A 21,358-nucleotide genomic window follows, 5' to 3' on the forward strand; every position below is an offset into this window, starting at 1 on the left:
ATTGATTCCAACTCACTCATTTTAGGGATGAGTAATCTGAGGTTCAGATGGTTAAGTGACTTGCCCTACAGTTTTACAGCAAGTAGTGAGAGACAGGATTTGAACACAGATTTTCCTTAATCAAAGTCCAGTGCTTTTCAGATATTTATCAAGCGTGAGTTTGGGACTTTTTAGAAGACATTCAGTTGGAGATTTCAATAGATGGGAATATCTTTATAGAGACGATCATTAAAAACATGGTAGTTAATGAGTGCTTCTAGAGAGGAGAGAAAGGGGTCCAGGACTGAGTCCTGAAGGAACTCGGAGTATAGGGGAATGTAGCATAGGGATGGTCAAGGAAAGGGGAATAAGAAGCAGACAGATAGATAGGACAACAGGGAGAGAGCCATGTCATAAAAACTCTGGAAGGAAAAGGATAATCAGAGGTGTCACATGTTCCAAGACCAAGAGAAGTTCAAAAGAATAAGCACTGTGAAAAAAGTAAGCACTTTTTAAAAGGACTTTGATTGTAAAGCAACCAACATTTCAGTATACAAAAAAAAAAAACCCTCCAAAAAAGCAAGATGAAAGAGAATTGCATAAGATGCTGTGAACTCTTATAATTAATAGATCATTGGTAATGTAGAGAGTAGTTTAATGAGCAATAAGATGAGGAGCCAGATTGCAAAGAGTTGAGAAGCCTTAATAGCTTTTGCTAGCTCTCCAGTGAAGGGAAACAAGATAAAATGATAGTTAAGGAAGATGACAGCATCAAACAGAGAATTTTTTGGTTTGTTTTTGTTTTTTTAAGGTGGGGAGAAATGGAAACGTATGATTTTTTTCCCTCTAGATTATAGACAACATTAAATGATAATTTGTTTCTTATGTCTTTTCCTATATAGAGAAGATTCTTTTGAGAAGACAGGGAAAAATGAATTTAAGCAGCCTTTCTTAGCATCCTAAGATACAGAAAATTTCATTTTTATTAGAATTTTTCTTTGTTCTTTTCTGAATGTTTTAATATTTTTTTCTTGAGGAAGAATGTATAATTTGAAAAATAAAGTTTAAGAAGAAAACTCCCAGATTTAATGCTAACATTAAAAACAGAGTTCAACCTATTTCTCTTTTTTATAACCTCAAAATTTTATTAATCTGGCAATTCTGTTTTTACAAAAGTAAATGAATCAGTGTGACATAGTGGATGGAAAGCTTACTATCATGAAGGTCTGAGTTTAAGTGTGAATTTCCATAAATATTGAATTTGTGATACCAGATAAGGCATTTTTCCCTTTTGGGATTAACGGTTGGTCAGTATCTAAGATACAGTCTGTCTTGTCAGTTTTACCGCCACAGCTTTTCATATCTTTCCTCATGATCATAGTTCTGTTTTAGGACCTCACTGCCTTGCACCTGGCTATTGCAGTAGTCTCCTCATTGAACTTTCTTGTCTCAGATCCTTTCCCCAGCAGACCTTCCAAAGTGACCTAGGTCACTAGGATTTTCCTAAAACTATATTATTCCCCTACGCAGTAAACTTCAGTGGCTCCCTGCTTCCTTTAGGACCAAATGTAAACACCTCAAAACCTGGCTCCCACCTACCTTTCTGTATTGTACATTATATTCTTCTTATTCTCTACAGTCTAGCATTCTTGTTTCTCTTCAAAAACATTTTTCTATGTCCATTAGCCCATTAGCATGGTCTAATCTCCTGCCTAGAATATCTTCACATCTATCTTTAAAATCCATAGTTTCTTTCAAAATTCAATTGCAGTGCCATTTCCTATACACAGTCTTTCTTGATCCCCTCTCAAGCAATCTTGGTAGTCTCTCTTTTCCTTTCTCTTTCATCCTCCCCCCCAATTATTTGTTATATTTATTTCATATTTAACTATCTTATATACATGTTCTCTCTCTGGATAAAATATAAGGTTCTTAATAATGCTTGTTAAGTGATTGATAGAGAATATTTTCTTACCATTGACTGTCTATATTGATAAAACCCACATCCAAGAAAAAAAATTCAAGTTGTATTTATTGTTCATAATTTGCACATAATTTGTGGTATAGGGGTTAGAGTGTTGAGGCTAGAATCAGGAAGATGTGGAGTGAAATTTGGCTTCAGATATTTTTCTCACTGTGTGACTCTGGGCACATCAATTAACCTCTCTATGTCTCCATTTTCTCAACTATAAAATGGGAATAATAATAGTAGCCCTCTCACAAGGTTATTGTCAGGATCAAATGAGCTAATGTTTGTGAAAGTACTTAACAGTATCTGTTTTGGAGGTGCCATATAAATGATCATTCTGTTTCTTTTCAATTTGGTCAAAAAACCTTGAATTTATTTGTAGAATACCCTGGAATCTTTCGTTATTTTCTTATATGCTTTTTAATGCTGAAAACATTCCTATGGGAATAAAGAGTTTAAAAATCGTATATCTTGTTTAATATAATATACTTTATTCTAGTACAAACATATTCTTGAAAGAATAAGGATTACAGTAGTTTTTATTCTTGAAATATATGTAATATCTCTTGTTCATAGGCATTGGACTTATAATCTGTGTGAATCTGTGATATATCAAGATTTATTATACCAAGATTCTATTAATGTTTTGTTTTATTGATAGAAAACTAGATAGAGAGGTATATTTATTACTCTTGATCAAGTAATGAAATGATATACAGGTCAGATACCTTGATCTCCAACACAAATCAGAATTCTTGTACTACATTATACTATTTTGTCACTCCTTAATTCAACAGACATTTATTAAGTGCCCATTCGGTGTAAGGCATGGTGCTAAGTGTTGAGGGTGCAAAGATTTATATTTTTCTATGAAATATAACAAATAAACTAGTAAAGCAAAAAAGAGAATGTAGATAATTAGGGAGATCAGGAAAGGCTTTGGGTACCCCTAGAAGTCAAAGATTCTGTGAAACTAATGTGGAGAGGGATTATATTCCAGATGTGATAGATCACTTGTGGAAGGACATGGAAGAGGGAATGTTTAATATCTTGTATATAGAGCAGCTAGTAGGCTAGTTCAGCTAGAACAGAGAATATGAGAAACAAGTATATTGGTCAGATGAAGCATTTTGTTTATGGAAGCTTTGGAAATAATTAATTCAAGTCTTTAAAAGAAGCTGAAGCAAAGTTAATTAAACTTGATACTCTAAACCAGGACTTCTTTAACTTTTTCCACTCCCAACTCTTTTTCTCCGGAGAAAATTTTACATGGCACCAGATATATAGGTATACAAAATAGATATACAAATCAAACATTTACTGATAATAAATCCTAAAGAAATTTATTTTAAAATAATTCTTTGGTATACATATAATTTTGCCATTTATTAAAGAGGAAAGCAAATTTGTATATACAAATACAAAAATGCAAATACATATTTTCCATTTTGTTTATTTTTTTTAACTTGTTTACTTTTGTTTATTTGTTTATACTAAATTAAATCTTGGCAAAATATATGATACTACAGGACACAGAGTATCTGCAATGTTTTTCATAATTGATCAATATTTTGATATTTTGTGACTCACATTCAGTTACATAACCTCATATGAGGTCATGACCCACAGTTTAAGAAGCTTTGGTCTAAATTACATATAAAATAATAGCCCCTTCTCTTAGCTCAATGGAAAAAGCAAGTTTCTATCTTTTATTGTGGTCAGTATATTGAAGTGGTGTGTGTGTGTGTGTGTGTGTGTGTGTGTGTGTGTGTTGAGGAAAAGGGAAATGTTAGAAGGACTTTGACAATTTAGTTTCCCTAGATTTTCATTTGGGAAGAGGTAAAATGAAAAGATTATTATATGTTTTTTTCAGGTCATGGAGACCTATGATCCTCTCATTCTCTGATGGCAATAGCAATTGGCTATTACCATTTCATCTTCTGGCACACTTAGCAAACCTGGAGTTTGGTGTGGAAATTTGGCCATGACAATTAGGAGGCATTTAACTTGGTAATGTTTTTTGTCAATCTACATTTGATATGTGACCACCCAGAGAAAGACAAAACAGAGGTTATTTTTTTCCTTCACTAGTGATCCTGAGAGATTGAAAACAGAACTATACTAAGTGGTTTCTCTAGATTTAATGGGCTGGCTTTTCTTAAGATGTACTTTTGTATATAAGTGCTGTGCTGTATGGGTGCATTATGTCCCCTGCTTCTTCTCCAGAGGCCAGCCTCCAGAATACTTTTACTTTACATATAGACTTTACAACTAGGTGATAAAATAAAAAGCTTCCTCCCTTCCTCACCCTGCTCTCTTGAGAATTTTTCTTCATAGATGTCACAGGCCAGGAAACAGAGTATAGAGCTGAAATGTGTGAGTGCTTTTCAGGCCTCTGTAGAATTGAGAAGTATTTTTTTTTTTAATTGAAAGGAAGTGAGAGAAGCAAGCACCATCTATAAAGCTTACTTTTTAAAAACTTTCCACTGAGATTACCATTAATGTTTTACTAAATCTCTCTCTCTACCCACTTTCTAACATCACTATCACTTTCTAATAATTGCCCCTTAGCTCCCTCCTCTCACATCTCCCCAGTAACAAATAAATACAATCTAGCAAAACAAATCAATACCTTGACTGTGACTGAAAAATGTTGCTTCATTCTGCCCATATAATCTACCACCTCTTTGTCAAGAAGTGAAAGCCATGCTTTGCCATAAGCCTGCCTAAATCACAATTGGGCATTGCATTCATTGTTATTAGGTATTTGAATATTATTTTCTTTTCTAATGAATATGTCATCAAATAAATGGTTATGTTGATTCTGCTGATCAATATCATTTTGAATGATTTAGTAAACATTGTTTTAGTTAAAACCAGCAAATACAATTAAGATTAAGAATCTATATGCCATAAAATATGCTGCATGTTAGGGTAACAAAACAAAAATTAAACGGTCTCTGCTCTTAAAATAAAGTATTTAATTCATGGGAAGAAACATGTAGAAATTGCTAGTTGTGTTAGTAGCTGAAGGGACTCAAAGAAGATGCATTTAAGGAAAGAGGCTTGCTTCTAGGCTATAATTTTGATAGAAGCTAGAGATCCTATAAATTAGAAGTGAGGAGAGAATACATTTCAGATATGTGAGACAGCCTGTTCAAAGGGCTAGAGATGGAAGATGAAACAAAGTGAATGGAGAACAGCAAATTGTCCAATATGGCTAGATCATAGCATCCTTGAAAGAGAGAGAGCATCCTGGAAAGAGAGAGAATATCCTGGAAAAATCAGCTGGAGGCAGATTGTAAAGGACTTTAAAAGACAAAGTAGTTTGTTAATTTGTTAACAAATACAAAGAAGGAGCCTCTGGATTTTCTTGAGCAGGGGAATGACACGGTCAGACCCATGCTTTAAGAAATATCTATTTGGCAACTGGGTGTAGGATGAATTGGGAAGGTCACTGACTGGAAGCTGAGAGCCATTAAGAGACTATTGTAGTAGTCTAGCAGAATGGGGAGTTGGGGAGTATCTGACCTAGGATGGTGGTGGTACAAATGGCAAGAAGGGAATAGATCATATAATCCTAGGCTTAGAATTGAAAGGGATCTCTAAGGCCATTGATTCCAACTCACTCATTTTAGGGATGAGTAATCTGAGGTTCAGATGGTTAAGTGACTTGCCCTACAGTTTTACAGCAAATAGTGAGAGACAGGATTTGAACACAGATTTTCCTTAATCAAAGTCCAGTGCTTTTCAGATATTTATCAAGCGTGAGTTTGGGACTTTTTAGAAGACATTCAGTTGGAGATTTCAATAGATGGGAATATCTTTATAGAGACAATCATTAAAAACATGGTAGTTAATGAGTGCTTCTAGAGAGGAGAGAAAGGGGTCCAGGACTGAGTCCTGAAGGTACTCGGAGTATAGGGGAATGTAGTATAGGGATGGTCAAGAAAAGGGGAATAAGAAGCAGACAGATAGATAGGACAACAGGGAGAGAGCCATGTCATAAAAACTCTGGAAGGAAAAGGATAATCAGAGGTGTCACATGTTCCAAGACCAAGAGAAGTTCAAAAGAATAAGCACTGTGAAAAAAGTAAGCACTTTTTAAAAGGACTTTGATTGTAAAGCAACCAACATTTCAGTATACAAAAAAAAAAAAAAACCCTCCAAAAAAGCAAGATGAAAGAGAATTGCATAAGATGCTGTGAACTCTTATAATTAATAGATCATTGGTAATGTGGAGAGTAGTTTAATGAGCAATAAGATGAGGAGCCAGATTGCAAAGAGTTGAGAAGCCTTAATAGCTTTTGCTAGCTCTCCAGTGAAGGGAAACAAGATAAAATGATAGTTAAGGAAGATGACAGCATCAAACAGAGAATTTTTTGGTTTGTTTTTGTTTTTTTAAGGTGGGGAGAAATGGAAATGTATGATTTTTTTCCTCTAGATTATAGACAACATTAAATGATAATTTGTTTCTTATGCCTTTTCCTATATAGAGAAGATTCTTTTGAGAAGACAGGGAAAAATGAATTTAAGCAGCCTTTCTTAGCATCCTAAGATACAGAAAATTTCATTTTTATTAGAATTTTTCTTTGTTCTTTTCTGAATGTTTTAATATTTTTTTCTTGAGGAAGAATGTATAATTTGAAAAATAAAGTTTAAGAAGAAAACTCCCAGATTTAATGCTAACAGTAAAAACAGAGTTCAACCTATTTCTCTTTTTTATAACCTCAAAATTTTATTAATCTGGCAATTCTGTTTTTACAAAAGTAAATGAATCAGTGTGACATAGTGGATGGAAAGCTTACTATCATGAAGGTCTGAGTTTAAGTGTGAATTTCCATAAATATTGAATTTGTGATACCAGATAAGGCATTTTTCCCTTTTGGGATTAACGGTTGGTCAGTATCTAAGATACAGTCTGTCTTGTCAGTTTTACCGCCACAGCTTTTCATATCTTTCCTCATGATCATAGTTCTGTTTTAGGACCTCACTGCCTTGCACCTGGCTATTGCAGTAGTCTCCTCATTGAACTTTCTTGCCTCAGATCCTTTCCCCAGCAGACCTTCCAAAGTGACCTAGGTCACTAGGATTTTCCTAAAACTATATTATTCCCCTACGCAGTAAACTTCAGTGGCTCCCTGCTTCCTTTAGGACCAAATGTAAACACCTCAAAACCTGGCTCCCACCTACCTTTCTGTATTGTACATTATATTCTTCTTATTCTCTACAGTCTAGCATTCTTGTTTCTCTTCAAAAACATTTTTCTATGTCCATTAGCCCATTAGCATGGTCTAATCTCCTGCCTAGAATATCTTCACATCTATCTTTAAAATCCATAGTTTCTTTCAAAATTCAACTGCAGTGCCATTTCCTATACACAGTCTTTCTTGATCCCCTCTCAAGCAATCTTGGTAGTCTCTCTTTTCCTTTCTCTTTCATCCTCCCCCCCAATTATTTGTTATATTTATTTCATATTTAACTATCTTATATACATGTTCTCTCTCTGGATAAAATATAAGGTTCTTAATAATGCTTGTTAAGTGATTGATAGAGAATATTTTCTTACCATTGACTGTCTATATTGATAAAACCCACATCCAAGAAAAAAAATTCAAGTTGTATTTATTGTTCATAATTTGCACATAATTTGTGGTATAGGGGTTAGAGTGTTGAGGCTAGAATCAGGAAGATGTGGAGTGAAATTTGGCTTCAGATATTTTTCTCACTGTGTGACTCTGGGCACATCAATTAACCTCTCTATGTCTCCATTTTCTCAACTATAAAATGGGAATAATAATAGTAGCCCTCTCACAAGGTTATTGTCAGGATCAAATGAGCTAATGTTTGTGAAAGTACTTAACAGTATCTGTTTTGGAGGTGCCATATAAATGATCATTCTGTTTCTTTTCAATTTGGTCAAAAAACCTTGAATTTATTTGTAGAATACCCTGGAATCTTTCGTTATTTTCTTATATGCTTTTTAATGCTGAAAACATTCCTATGGGAATAAAGAGTTTAAAAATCGTATATCTTGTTTAATATAATATACTTTATTCTAGTACAAACATATTCTTGAAAGAATAAGGATTACAGTAGTTTTTATTCTTGAAATATATGTAATATCTCTTGTTCATAGGCATTGGACTTATAATCTGTGTGAATCTGTGATATATCAAGATTTATTATACCAAGATTCTATTAATGTTTTGTTTTATTGATAGAAAACTAGATAGAGAGGTATATTTATTACTCTTGATCAAGTAATGAAATGATATACAGGTCAGATACCTTGATCTCCAACACAAATCAGAATTCTTGTACTACATTATACTATTTTGTCACTCCTTAATTCAACAGACATTTATTAAGTGCCCATTCGGTGTAAGGCATGGTGCTAAGTGTTGAGGGTGCAAAGATTTATATTTTTCTATGAAATATAACAAATAAACTAGTAAAGCAAAAAAGAGAATGTAGATAATTAGGGAGATCAGGAAAGGCTTTGGGTACCCCTAGAAGTCAAAGATTCTGTGAAACTAATGTGGAGAGGGATTATATTCCAGATGTGATAGATCACTTGTGGAAGGACATGGAAGAGGGAATGTTTAATATCTTGTATATAGAGCAGCTAGTAGGCTAGTTCAGCTAGAACAGAGAATATGAGAAACAAGTATATTGGTCAGATGAAGCATTTTGTTTATGGAAGCTTTGGAAATAATTAATTCAAGTCTTTAAAAGAAGCTGAAGCAAAGTTAATTAAACTTGATACTCTAAACCAGGACTTCTTTAACTTTTTCCACTCCCAACTCTTTTTCTCCGGAGAAAATTTTACATGGCACCAGATATATAGGTATACAAAATAGATATACAAATCAAACATTTACTGATAATAAATCCTAAAGAAATTTATTTTAAAATAATTCTTTGGTATACATATAATTTTGCCATTTATTAAAGAGGAAAGCAAATTTGTATATACAAATACAAAAATGCAAATACATATTTTCCATTTTGTTTATTTTTTAACTTGTTTACTTTTGTTTATTTGTTTATACTAAATTAAATCTTGGCAAAATATATGATACTACAGGACACAGAGTATCTGCAATGTTTTTCATAATTGATCAATATTTTGATATTTTGTGACTCACATTCAGTTACATAACCTCATATGAGATCATGACCCACAGTTTAAGAAGCTTTGGTCTAAACTACATATAAAATAATAGCCCCTTCTCTTAGCTCAATGGAAAAAGCAAGTTTCTATCTTTTATTGTGGTCAGTATATTGAAGTTATTGAACCAGAGTTTAGAAAGTTTCCAAAGAAATGGACTTTTATAAAATGCATCCTGTCTTTACTTATTAGAAATATACATTTTCCTATTAGAACAAGGCTCTAAGATAGATTTGGAAATGGATGACCACTAAGACTACACTTTTTTTTTTTTTGGTTTGTTTTTGCCAATAATATTTCTTTCCTCTTCTCATTTCTTCAAATATCTATTGCTCAAATGTCAAATCTCTATTCTTCAAATATCTGTATCTCCATATACCTAATTCTAACAAATATCTGAGCAAAAAACAAAAATGTCCCAAACTTGCCTTAAGAATGTTACAATTAGTCACCCTCTAAAGTTTACTAACTTAGCTTCCTCTCTTTTACTTTAACTATTGCCTCAGTACAGCATTGTGTAGTGTAATAATAGGATTTGAATCAGAAGACCTATGTACAATTATGCCACCTGGGAGGAGGGGGAGAGAGGTGCTAGATGGCACAGTAGATGGAGCACCAGCCCTGAAGTCAGGAGTACCTGAGTGCAAATTTGGTCTCAGATACTTAACATTTCTAGCTGTGTGACCCAAGTCACTTAACCCCAATTGCCTCAGCAAAAACAAACAAACAAATAAAAAAACAAATTCTGCCTCTGTTTCCTATTACTATGTGGACTTGGCCAAATCTTATAATCTCTCTATGACTTAAGCCTGCACATTATCATAGGAGGATGTGGTTCCTTTGATGGCTTTTTCAGCTCTATATTTATGATCCTATGATAGGAGTGTAATTTCATGTATAGATGGCAGGAAGGGTTGAGAAAGATACTAATGTTAGATAAGAAGCCATTTGGGGGGTTGGGAACCTTATACTTTGTTCTACCATAGCACAATGTTGTTTTAGAGCAGTCAGTTGGTGGTTGCTAGAAACTTCCTAACTCTACTCCTATTCTTTAAAGTCTTATGTAAGAGCATAAATAGAATTAATTTAAAGACCTGAAAGATGGTTCTTGCAGAGAAGATGCCCTGGTTAATCCCATTAAAATAGACAGCTAGATGGTACAATGGGTCCTCAAACTTTTGTTCTCATTATCTTTATCCTATTAAAAATGATTGAGGATCTGTCCAAAGAGTTTTTGTGTATGTGGTTTATAGTTATAGATATTGATCACATTAAAAATAAAAACTAATTATGAATTTGTAGACTCTCTGAAAGGATTTCAGGAATTCCCAGGATGCTCTGGACCAGACTTTGAGAACCACTGGTAGAGTATTGGAACTGTAGCAAAGAAGATGTGAGTTCAAATCCCATCTTGCTCACTTGATAGCTATATAAGCCTGGGAAAGTCACTTAACCTCTGTTTATTTCAATTTCCTCAACCATAAAATGAGGATGCTAGCATGATAATCTTTGTAAAGCACTTTGAAAACTTTAAAATGCCACATAAATACTAGCTATGATTGTCATTGTTGTTGTTAAAAATATCTTTGCTACTTTTAGACAATTTGTGGGTAGAAAATGAACTCATGACATAAAAATGAGAGACTAATAGCTTTATGAAAACATCTACTGCAAGTCTTTAAAAATTATTTACAAATAGAAATATGATTTACAGATATTCAAATTACATACTTGTCTACAAGAATATATGTCTTACTAGGTGGCAGGTTCTGTTCAGATCATAAAAGATTCAGAAATTGAGTAATCTTGAGACTCTTTCATATTGGGTTCATTATAGAAATCAAACTGGATCCTCCTTGGAATGAAATGTGCCTGCTTTCTATGTACATCAGCCTACACTACTTTCATCTCATAACAAGACAGCTTAGTTTTTAAGAGGTTTAGTTCTTTATTTGTGAAAATGGGATTAATAATATCACAAAATTTATCTTGCACAGTAGTTGTGAGGAAATGACTTTGTAAACCTTAAAATGATGTCAGAAAGTGAATTGTTATAGTTAAACTAAGTGGGCCTGAGTACTAACCTGGGCTCTGGGAATCTTAAATGTGTGACTGGTTGATGTATGGTGATGTCGTCCAAATAATTCCATTTGGAAAATATTGTCTATATGCTGAGGAAGCTCCTTGGAAAGAGAACTTTTTGATGATGGTTGATGGATTTAAGGGTAGAGATGGAGTTTGGCTGCTGGCCATTCCATTTCCACCTTCCATTCCTGAAGAATGAGGACTACCCAGCTGCCACTGGGCAAATATCCAAATGCCTGGTGGGATAGTCCAGCCATGGATGTGCCAAACAATTGGAATAAAAATTGCCAGGCTATTTTTATAACATTTGGAAAATGGAAATGTTGAGCTGTGCTACATATTTCTTTTTAAAAGTAGTGTTTTCAACACTTTATTTCTCCTTTGCAGAAAAAAGAATTTGATGTGGACACACTCAGTAAACCAGAGCTGAGAATGCTTCTCAGTGTAATGGAAGGAGAACTGGAAGCTAGAGACCTTGTCATAGAAGCTTTGAGGGTAAGTTGCTTTTCAGAATCCATTGCATGTTAAAATTCAGGTATAATTATTCTCTTACCAAGAGATAGCCTCCAAGATTCTTTAATTTTTTTAATTATTCAAACAGTTTTAAATATCATATTGTATGTATGGTGATTCCAGTTGTTTTTTTTTTTTTTTGTTTGTTTTGGTTTTTTTTTGGTAAAAAGGTTGATTGATGACTTTTGTTTTCATATTACATTCATTTGTAATATATCCCTCCCCTCTCCTACCCAGTGAATCTTTCCTTGTAACAAAGATTTTTTTTAAACCACCCAATATATTAACCCTGAATTATTATTATATATTAATCTGAAATATTCCTTGCTTATAGTTTTTCACCTCTTTAATGAAAGGAACATGGTACATTTTCTCATCTTTCCTTTGGTCAAAATTGGCCATTATTATTCTTTATTTATATTGTCATAGTTGCTGCATATGTTATTTTCTTGATTTAGTTTTAGTCTGTTTCAGTTTATAGAAATTTCCTCTGTTTCTCTAAATTCCATATACTTGTTTTTTATTATGACAAAAGAATATTCATTATATTCTTGTACCAAAAATCATCTATCATTCCCAAATGAATGAGCTTCTACTTTTGTTTCTAGTTTTTTTGCTGCCACAAACATATTACAATGAATATTTTAGGTGGAATTTTTGTTACCATCTTTGACCTTCTTGGAATTATATTCCTGGCAATGCCATTGCTCAGTCAAAGGGCAAAGATATTTTATTAATTTAGGGAGATAATTTGTGGGGGAAAGGTAATAGCCTCTGAGACCCAATTCTCCTTAGCATATTTGAGCCCGGAAAAAATGAGTCCTGAAAGCCCTTGCTAGATTTGACAAAGATATGAAGGGGAGGAAAGCTAACTCAATCATTTTACTGATTGATAGCTTAACTCATCACCTTCATCAGTGTCCCCTTTTGCTTATGATTATTATATTTTATAAGCACACGTAACTTTTAAAATAGTGCTTTATTATCATTTTGTGACATTGAATCTAAGCAGGCAGTATGCGATTTGATAATTCCTTCTTGGATAATTAATGCCCAGAACTTCTGATTAGTTGTCCCCATACATGCCTCCTTTCTTGCTTTTGCCTCTTGGTTTCCTTGGGTTTCCTTGGAAGTGCCACCTTCTGCAAGAAGCCTTAATGCTTTCCCTCTGGGATTATATCCAACTAATCCCACATCTATAGATCTTGTTTGTATATCATCATCATTTGGAAGTTGTTCCACCTTCCTTGACCCTTGCCTTCTCATTATCACCCCCATTAGATTATGATTCCTGGAGATCAGGGACTGATTTCTTTTTCTTTTCATTGTATTTATAGCATTTGGTATATTATTTGGCACACAGTAAAGTATTTATTGCCTTGAATTTTGTTCCTTTCATGGCTTAACATATAAAAGTGGGTTTGGTGAGCCAAAAATGAGCTTTCTTTTCCAACTAGTAATGAAGAAAAATAGATGAGAAGATGGGCTAAGTGGGTAGAAAGATATAGATTGTAGCAAATCTTAGGGTATGCTAACTTCTATCCAGTAGAACATGAAGAAAACAGGAATGGAATTCTGAGTAAGTAAGTGCCTTCTGAAATTGGTTACAGCAAAATATTGCTCAGAATTGGTGAACTAGGAACAATAGTGTTTGTAAGAGTTATTTGGTACAAAGAAAGAAGAGAAGATACTTCAGGAAAAAAAGAATGTATTCAAAGTAGTGATACATGATTCAAAATTACAAGGATTTCTGAGCATTTACATTGTTGGGTTGTTTCCATATCAATGTATAATGGTGGCTGAGTAAAGATATATTTAATGCAATGAGGGTACAGAACAGAATGGTGACCATCCAAATAGCTATCATTGATTGGATTGGAGAAGGAACAAAAGCATAGCTCTCTATTGAGGCTGATTGAGTCATTTCTAACCAAAGAAAAGTGGAATAATCTATCCATAGCCTAGTCTTTTCTCTATCCTTTTCACAATTATCCCGGGACATGCTGTCTATTGTGTAATTCTTCTCATGATAATTTGTTTCTGCACCTGGAATACAAGCCTTGAAGGAACTTAATGTAATTTGTGTATTCATGTTTTGTAAACAACTGTATGTGATTTTTAGTAGACTTTAAAGGGCAACGCTGTTAAATCCAAATTGCAGGAGAGCAAAAAGCATGATTAATATGCTCAGGGATTTAGGAGATCATCTAATCTGACCTCTCCATGTTACAAATAATGGAATGGAGACCCATAGTAATTAACTAACTTGTGAAGAGTTAGTTATATACCTGATTAGTTACTGACCTGCAATTAGAACTGGAGTTAGTTGGATTTTTTTTTCCACTCTGCATTACAACTCTTTCTGAATGATGCTGATTTTTCTGAATGATGTAATTAGAGGTATTTAAAAGTATGTTTCTGTTTTTGTACACTTTTTCTTCTTTTCTCTCTATTACATTCTGTTGTTTGTTGATCATATTAGTTTCCAAAGATTCAACTCTCACTTCTATGGAGATGACTTCCAAATCTCCTTATCCAGCCCTTCCTTCTCAATGAACTCTGTTTTCACATTGCAGATTTTCTGATGGGTACTTTCACTTGGATGTCCTTTCAAACTTACTTTATCCAAAACAGAGCCTATTTGTTCCCCAACTCACCCATTTTTCTAGCTACTCTGTTGACAAATCTTATTGATTTTACTTCTCCAACATCTTTCTCCCTCATCCCTTTCTACTGTATTATTGCAGAAGTTTCCTAAGTGGTCTCTTCAATTCAACTTCCACATAACAGATAAATTGATATTCTTAAAGAACAGAAATGACTATTTTCTTTCTCTGTTCAGGAAACTCTAGTGGTTCTGTATTGTGTCTAGAATAAAAAAAATGTATTTGTTTATTTTTTATTAATACATTTTTCATTTATTAATTATTCACATTATTTTTACTTTTTATTTTTCCAAATTACATGTCAAGATAGTTTTCAACATTCATTTTATAACATTTTGAGTTATAATTATTTCCTCTTTCTTTTCCCTCCTCTCTCTCTGAGATAACAAGCTGATATAGTACAATCATGTTAAATATATTTCCATATTTGTCAAATTATAAAAGAAATATCAGAATAAAAGGGAAAAACCACCAAGAAGAAAAAAAAATTTAAAGTGAAAATACTATGATTTGGTCTATATTCAGTTTCCATAGTTCTTTCTTTGGATATATATGGCATTTTCCATCACAAATCTATTGGAATTGTCTTGGATTACCATATTTAGCAGAGAAGAGCTCAGTTTACATATCATAATTGATCATCATACAATATTGCTCTTACTCTGCTTAATGTTCTCCTGGTTCAGTTCACTGCACTCAGCTTCAGTATATATAAGTATTTTCAGGTTTTTCTGAAATCTGCCTGCTCATCATTTCTTATAGAACAATAATATTCCATTACATTCATGTATCACAATTTTTTTATTCATTCACCAATTGATGGACATCTCCTCAGTTTCAAATTCCTAAATGCATAAAATGTAAACCCTTTATAGTACAGTTTCATCCTATCTCCCCAGGCTGTGCTACTCCTGATGTACTATATGATTCTTTTGGCCCATTTACTGATTTCTATAAATGATGTCTCACCCCCAATCCTCATCCTTTTACACAAGCTTTCCATAATCACTACAATGATCTCCCTTCCTCTTTTTCCTCTGGAAACTCCAATCTCCCTTCAAGGGTCAGCTCGGGTTCTAGGTCTCTCCAGAGTCCTTTTCTTTGCTTCTAGTTTTTTCCCCCCATAACATTGTATAATTAAAAAAAAATTACATGTGAAACTGCAAAACTAATAGTACTACTTTTAAATCTTTTGAAATATATAATAAAGTATATATTCTTATTTCACCCATCCCTCCAAAAATCTCTTCCTGATCTTGCCCCCCCCAATAGGTTAATCTGTATATCCCTCTAAAAACCTCTCTCCTCCCCTGTTTCCCAGATCTTTATAAATTTTCTCAAATCTTCAGAAATCTTGTATCTTCTTCTAGCTGTATACATTATTTCTTTAACCTAGATGAAAGTAAGGTTCCAGTATTATTAGCTCTTCATCCCTACCTGCTTCCTCTGGATTAGTTCTTCTTTTCATGCCCTACTTTAATTTTATTTTTTTCAAGTGAGATAACATTTATTTTTTATAATAGCTTTTTATTTTTCAAAATATATGTCAAGATTAACACTTGAAAAACCTTGTATTCCATATTTTTCTCCCTTCATCCCCACCTTCCCCCTCCTTTAGACAGCAAGTAATCTAATGTAAGTTAAACATGTACAATTCTTCTAAACATTTCCACATTTATCATGCTGCACAAGAAAAATGAGATCAAAAAGGGAAAAAAATAAGCAAGCAAATAACAATAACAACAACAAAGGTGAAAATAGTAAGTTGTGATCCACTTTCAATCCCCATAGTATTCTCTCTGAATGCAGATGGCTGTCTCCATCACAAGTCTATTGGAACTGGCTTGAATTACCTCATTATTGAAAAGAGCCAAGTCCATTGCAATTGATCATCACATAATCTTGTTGTTGCTTGAGACAGTGTTCTTTTGGTTCTACTCACTTCACTTAGTATCAGTTCTTCTTATTCTCTCCAGCCCTTTTCTGAAATCATCCTGCTGATCATTTCTTTTAGAACAATAATATTCCATTATATTCATATACTATAAATTATTCATCCATTCCCCAAATGATGGGCATCCATTCTGTTTTCAGTTCCTTGTCAATATCAAAAGGGTTGCTGCAAACATTTTTGCATATGTGAGTTTTTTAAGTCCCTTTTTTATGATGTCTTTGGGATACAAACCTAGTAGAGAGATTGTTGGATCAAAAGGTATGCATAGTTTGATAGCCTTTTAGGAGTATTCTAAATTGTTCTCCACAATGATTGGATCAGTTCATAACTCCACTAACAATATATTAGTGTCCTAGTTTTCCCACATCTCTTCTAACATTTATCATTATCTTTTCCTGTCATCTTAGCCAATCTGAGACATGGGAAATGGTACTTACAGAGTTATCTTAATTTTCATTTCTCTAAACCATAGTGATTTAGAGAATTTTGTCATATGACTAGAATAGACTTTAATTTCTTCATCTGAAAATTGCTGTTCATATCCTTTGACCATTTATCAAATGGAAAATGTCATGCCTTTTTTTTGGGGATAATTATTCCTTTTTACTTTTTCCTACTTCCTCCAAAATACTTTATAGCTTTAGGTGTTTAATAAATCTTACATATTGTATACATATATATGTGCAGTGTTGCTCTCATGCTCTCTCTATGCATATGCTCCTTATATGTGTACATGTTTTTATATTGTGAATGTATAGATATATGCTCTATACTTATGTGCTTTATATATGTGTATTTATATATCTGTGAATATCTCCTTTTCCTTTATATAAGGAAGAACTTTTTGAAGACAAGAATGATCTGCTTTTGTGTTAGTTTCCTTGGTACAATGTCTGACAATTACTAACTACTAATAAATTCTTGTTGATTAGTTTATGAAGCAAATGCTTATTAAGACTAGATGATGTTAGAGATTGAAGGAACACTAGAGACATTTACATCTAACTTTTTTATCTAAAAGATGGGAGCTTTATCATATCATTAATATTTGGGAAAATAAAAGTAATAGTTACAGAAAGTTCAGTTTTATGATTTAATGACTGTTTTTCATTAGCAATCAATTCTTTACCATTAAGGAAAATTTGAAGCCAGCAAAAAAAAAAAAAAATTTTTTTTTTTGCTCTGTCATTTTTAATGGTGCTTTTTCTTTTCTTTTTTTTCCCCTAATAGTGTTTTATTTTTCCAAATATATGTAAGGATACTTTTCAATATTCACTTTTGTAAGACTTTGTGTTGCAAATTTTTCTTCTCCCTCCCTTCTCCCTAAGACAGCAAATAATCTGATATAAGTTAAATATGTATAATCTTTTTAAACATATTTGCACATTTGTCATGTTGTGCAAGAAAAATCAGACCAAAAGGGCAAAACCATGAGAAAGAAAAGAACAAACAAAAAGATGAAAATACTATGCTTCAATCCATATTCAGTTACCATAGTTCTTTCTCTGGATATGGGATGACATTTTCCATCCCAACTCTATTGGAATTACTTTTTATCATCACATTATTGAGAAGAGCCAAATCCATCATAATTGATTATTACATAATCTTGTTGTTACTATATATAATGTTTTCCTGGTTCTACTCACTTCATTCAGCATTAGTTCATGTAAGTTTTTCCAGGATTTTAAAAAAATTCAGCTTGCTCATCATTTCTTGTAGAACAATAATATTCCATTACATTCATATAACATAACTTATTCAGCCATTTCCAATTCCTTGTTACTACAAAAAAAATGTCCTTACTAACTTTTTTTTGCATATGTGGGTTCTTTCTCCTCTTTTATGATCTTTTGTAGTGACATTATTGGATGAAAGGGTATGTAAATTTTATAGTCCTTTGGCATATCTCCAAATTGTTCTCCAGAATGGTTGTATCATTTCACAATTTCACCAACAATATAATGGCCCCTTTTTTAGATGAAGAGTGCCATTTAAAGTAAATGATGTCTCTGGAGAAAGGAAGAATGATGGTAATCTTTATTCTTATTTAGCATTATGAAAAAATAGATAAAATGTCTGAAGTACTAATTAAAATGTCCTGATTTCTAATGAAAGTCACCATTCAGTTCTATAAAGAACTGTTTTTATCTAATAATAATGAAAATTTTTAAAATCACTAAAAGTTCTCTTTAAATGCTCAGACCATTCTGTACTTGTACAAAAATAGTATTTTCACTTATCAAAAATTTTAACTATATTCTGAACTTGGATAGGTAAACGGGCTAGCAATCCAGTCATGGAATATTTCATTAAAGAATCACTTTTTATTTTACAGCAAAAGCTGTGTTGATCCCACATATGAAAGCAGAGCATTTGTAATCATGATGATTCTCTCAGAAAATAATCAAATTCCAAAATCATACTAGATTTGCAAATATGAGTTTACTTTTTTCTAATTTCTAAGGGCTTTCATTACTGCAAGTACTAAAAAGACTTAGCTATCTCAAAATCTCTGTTGTGCAACATTGTGGCATGGACCCAGAAGACAAATTTATAGTAAAGTTTTGTTGAAACTTAAATGGCTGTAATTTATTGCTAAATTCAAATTGTGGCCATAAAAACTTTTTATGCATTTAAAACAAATTGTTTTGAATGGATGCTTTAATGTTAATTCAGATTTACTTACTGGGTTTAGACAGTAATTTAGTGCTTTTAAATATTCATATCCTTGAATCTTTTTTCCTACTTGCAAAATCTGACCTGCTTTTTTTTTAAGTTGAAACAAAGAAAAAAAGGTTATGATTTCATTTTAAGGTAATGTCATTTACCAGATATGCACATCTTCAGATTAAATGAATAAACCTGATACAGTTTTATGATGCTGACAACACAAAGCATCATTTTTCCTTGAGGAATATTGTTTGCTTCCTTCAGTTGCATACTCAGATTTAGCAATTCAAAACTCTGTTACCAGTTTTTACATATTTTTCAAAAGAAAGAAAAGGTTATACCATTGAAATAATGGTGTGAAATATGAAGACCAGGAAAACTTGACTTTGTCATCTTTCATATTAAACCATAAAAGTTAAAAAACCTCAAAAATCTTTGTCCCAGAATCTGACAGAAGAAAGAGTTTATCTTAATCTGAGAGAATTAACTATATATTTTTCTCTTAGGCCATGTATCCCTGAGTAAATGATATGGCATTCTGTTGTTTTTCTTGTTAACTTTTTGGTTAAGTTGCTTATTGGAAAATGTGGCAGTCTAATATTATGCTTTTTATGTGAACTTAGAATCCCTCTCTTTTAAAATCTCAGCTTATGTGCTGTCTCCATTTGGAAGTCTTTCCTTATCCTTTTATAAATGCTCTCTTCCTTTTCCCTAATTATAATCTATAGTCCTATATATTTACATACTATCCTCATCTTAGTTTCATCTGAAAAATGGAAATAAGAATAGCAGCAATTTCACAAAACTGTTGTGAGACTCGAATGCATTAATATCTGTAAAACACTTTTCAAACATTAAAGGGCTTTATAAATTCAATAATATATTATTTTCTTATTGTGTTATTTAATAAAAATATAATTAATAGGACAAGTTTATTATATTGTTGTGTTTTCCCAGAAAAACTCACTTAAGCTCCTTGAAGACATTCTTTCTTCATTTTGTTTTTGTTTCCTCAGCACCTAACAAAATGCCTCATTCACCATAGTAGATTTATAAATACTAGATTGAATTGAGAAATATGTAACCATTTTGTAATGTGAAATTACCTTATAACTTAAGAAGAATTTTTTTTTTTGCTGAGGAAATCTGAATTTATAGAAATGAAAACTGCTTAAGTTTGCTTCTTTCTGATGGCCCTTTTGTTCTCTTTTTGAGAAAAGGAAAAGGAGTGTCAAAGCTAGCCACCCCATTGTTTCACAGAAAAAGCTAGTATTTCCCAAAATGTCAAGAGCTGATTTTTGAAAACAGTGGTAAATTCTCCTACTCTGTAGCTCATTTGAATACAGGGAGTGAGCATTTGTTCAACATTAAGAAATTTGATTTTGCAAAGTTTGCAAAGCTTAAAGAAATCTGTAAATGTGAAGTGATTAGGATTGTTATTTTTTCTTTGAGAAGAATAGTTGGTATATTTAGCCTAGTGAAATGAGACGGATGACCTCATTAAAATTGGTAACTGGTCCTTCCATTTGGTGCTTGTTGGTGTAAATGTTGCCATTCTTCTCTATACCAGCAACAGTAACTAAGTTTTACCAGTATTTTCTTTTTAGCCATTGAAGACAAATCTTACCATTAGCAGTATGTCTGTGAAGAGGGCAAGCTGTGGAAATCATTTTCCCCAGCTGAATGACATCTAATATTCTAGAGCCTTTTTAAGTACATGAGACATAACTGTGATAACAAATATCATTCAGATTCACAGTAGTCCTTTGGTTGATTGTAGACCAGCCAGTGTGATTAGTTTCCTTGTATAGCTTTTAGGGAAATATGTCCTTCTAGTTAGAATTACGCCAGAAGCAGGAACTGCAATAAGAAGATTAGAATCTTTTGGTAGAGCTCAAAACGAAGAACTCCTTAAATCTTTTTTTTTTCTTTTCAGTTGGCCTGTATTTCTAATGAGGTTTAAAGCAAGTTTGTCAGAATGCTTCTCCCCTCTTGTACTTAGGGATCTTCAATGTCATTATACTTTCTGATTTCTAGGTTCTGGATGAAATGAAAAGCATCTCTTTTCCCCAAAAAACTGTATCCTGAAAAGATTTCACTTCCCTGCTGGATCATGTACTAAGTGGAACTTCTAAGCATCTGAATCTTTTTTTTCTCAAAATGATTTTTTAACAAGTCAATGTTTCTAGGGCAACCGAATTAGAGGTTCTATTGTATCTTTTCCTTAAATATACTTTCATTCAATTGTGTGTTCACCTACACCTGACCATAAGATCAGCTAAAGACTCCAACAAAATAAAAATGTACATATTTGTACAATTGGGTGGCTTTAGTTTTTAGAATGG

General features: G+C 32.8%; 1 protein-coding gene across 1 annotated transcript in view; it reads left to right on the forward strand.

The window, feature by feature from the left end:
* Positions 1-21,358, forward strand: part of CTTNBP2 (cortactin binding protein 2) — a 184,619-nt gene that overhangs the window by 12,680 nt on the left and 150,581 nt on the right. The window contains exon 2 of the mRNA XM_051962300.1: positions 11,595-11,702. Within this exon, the coding sequence (XP_051818260.1) occupies positions 11,595-11,702 (108 nt within the window). The remainder of the gene's footprint in view (positions 1-11,594; positions 11,703-21,358) is intronic.

The sequence above is a fragment of the Antechinus flavipes genome, chromosome 5 (genome assembly GCF_016432865.1).
Source record: "Antechinus flavipes isolate AdamAnt ecotype Samford, QLD, Australia chromosome 5, AdamAnt_v2, whole genome shotgun sequence".
NCBI classification, from domain to species: Eukaryota; Metazoa; Chordata; class Mammalia; order Dasyuromorphia; family Dasyuridae; genus Antechinus; species Antechinus flavipes.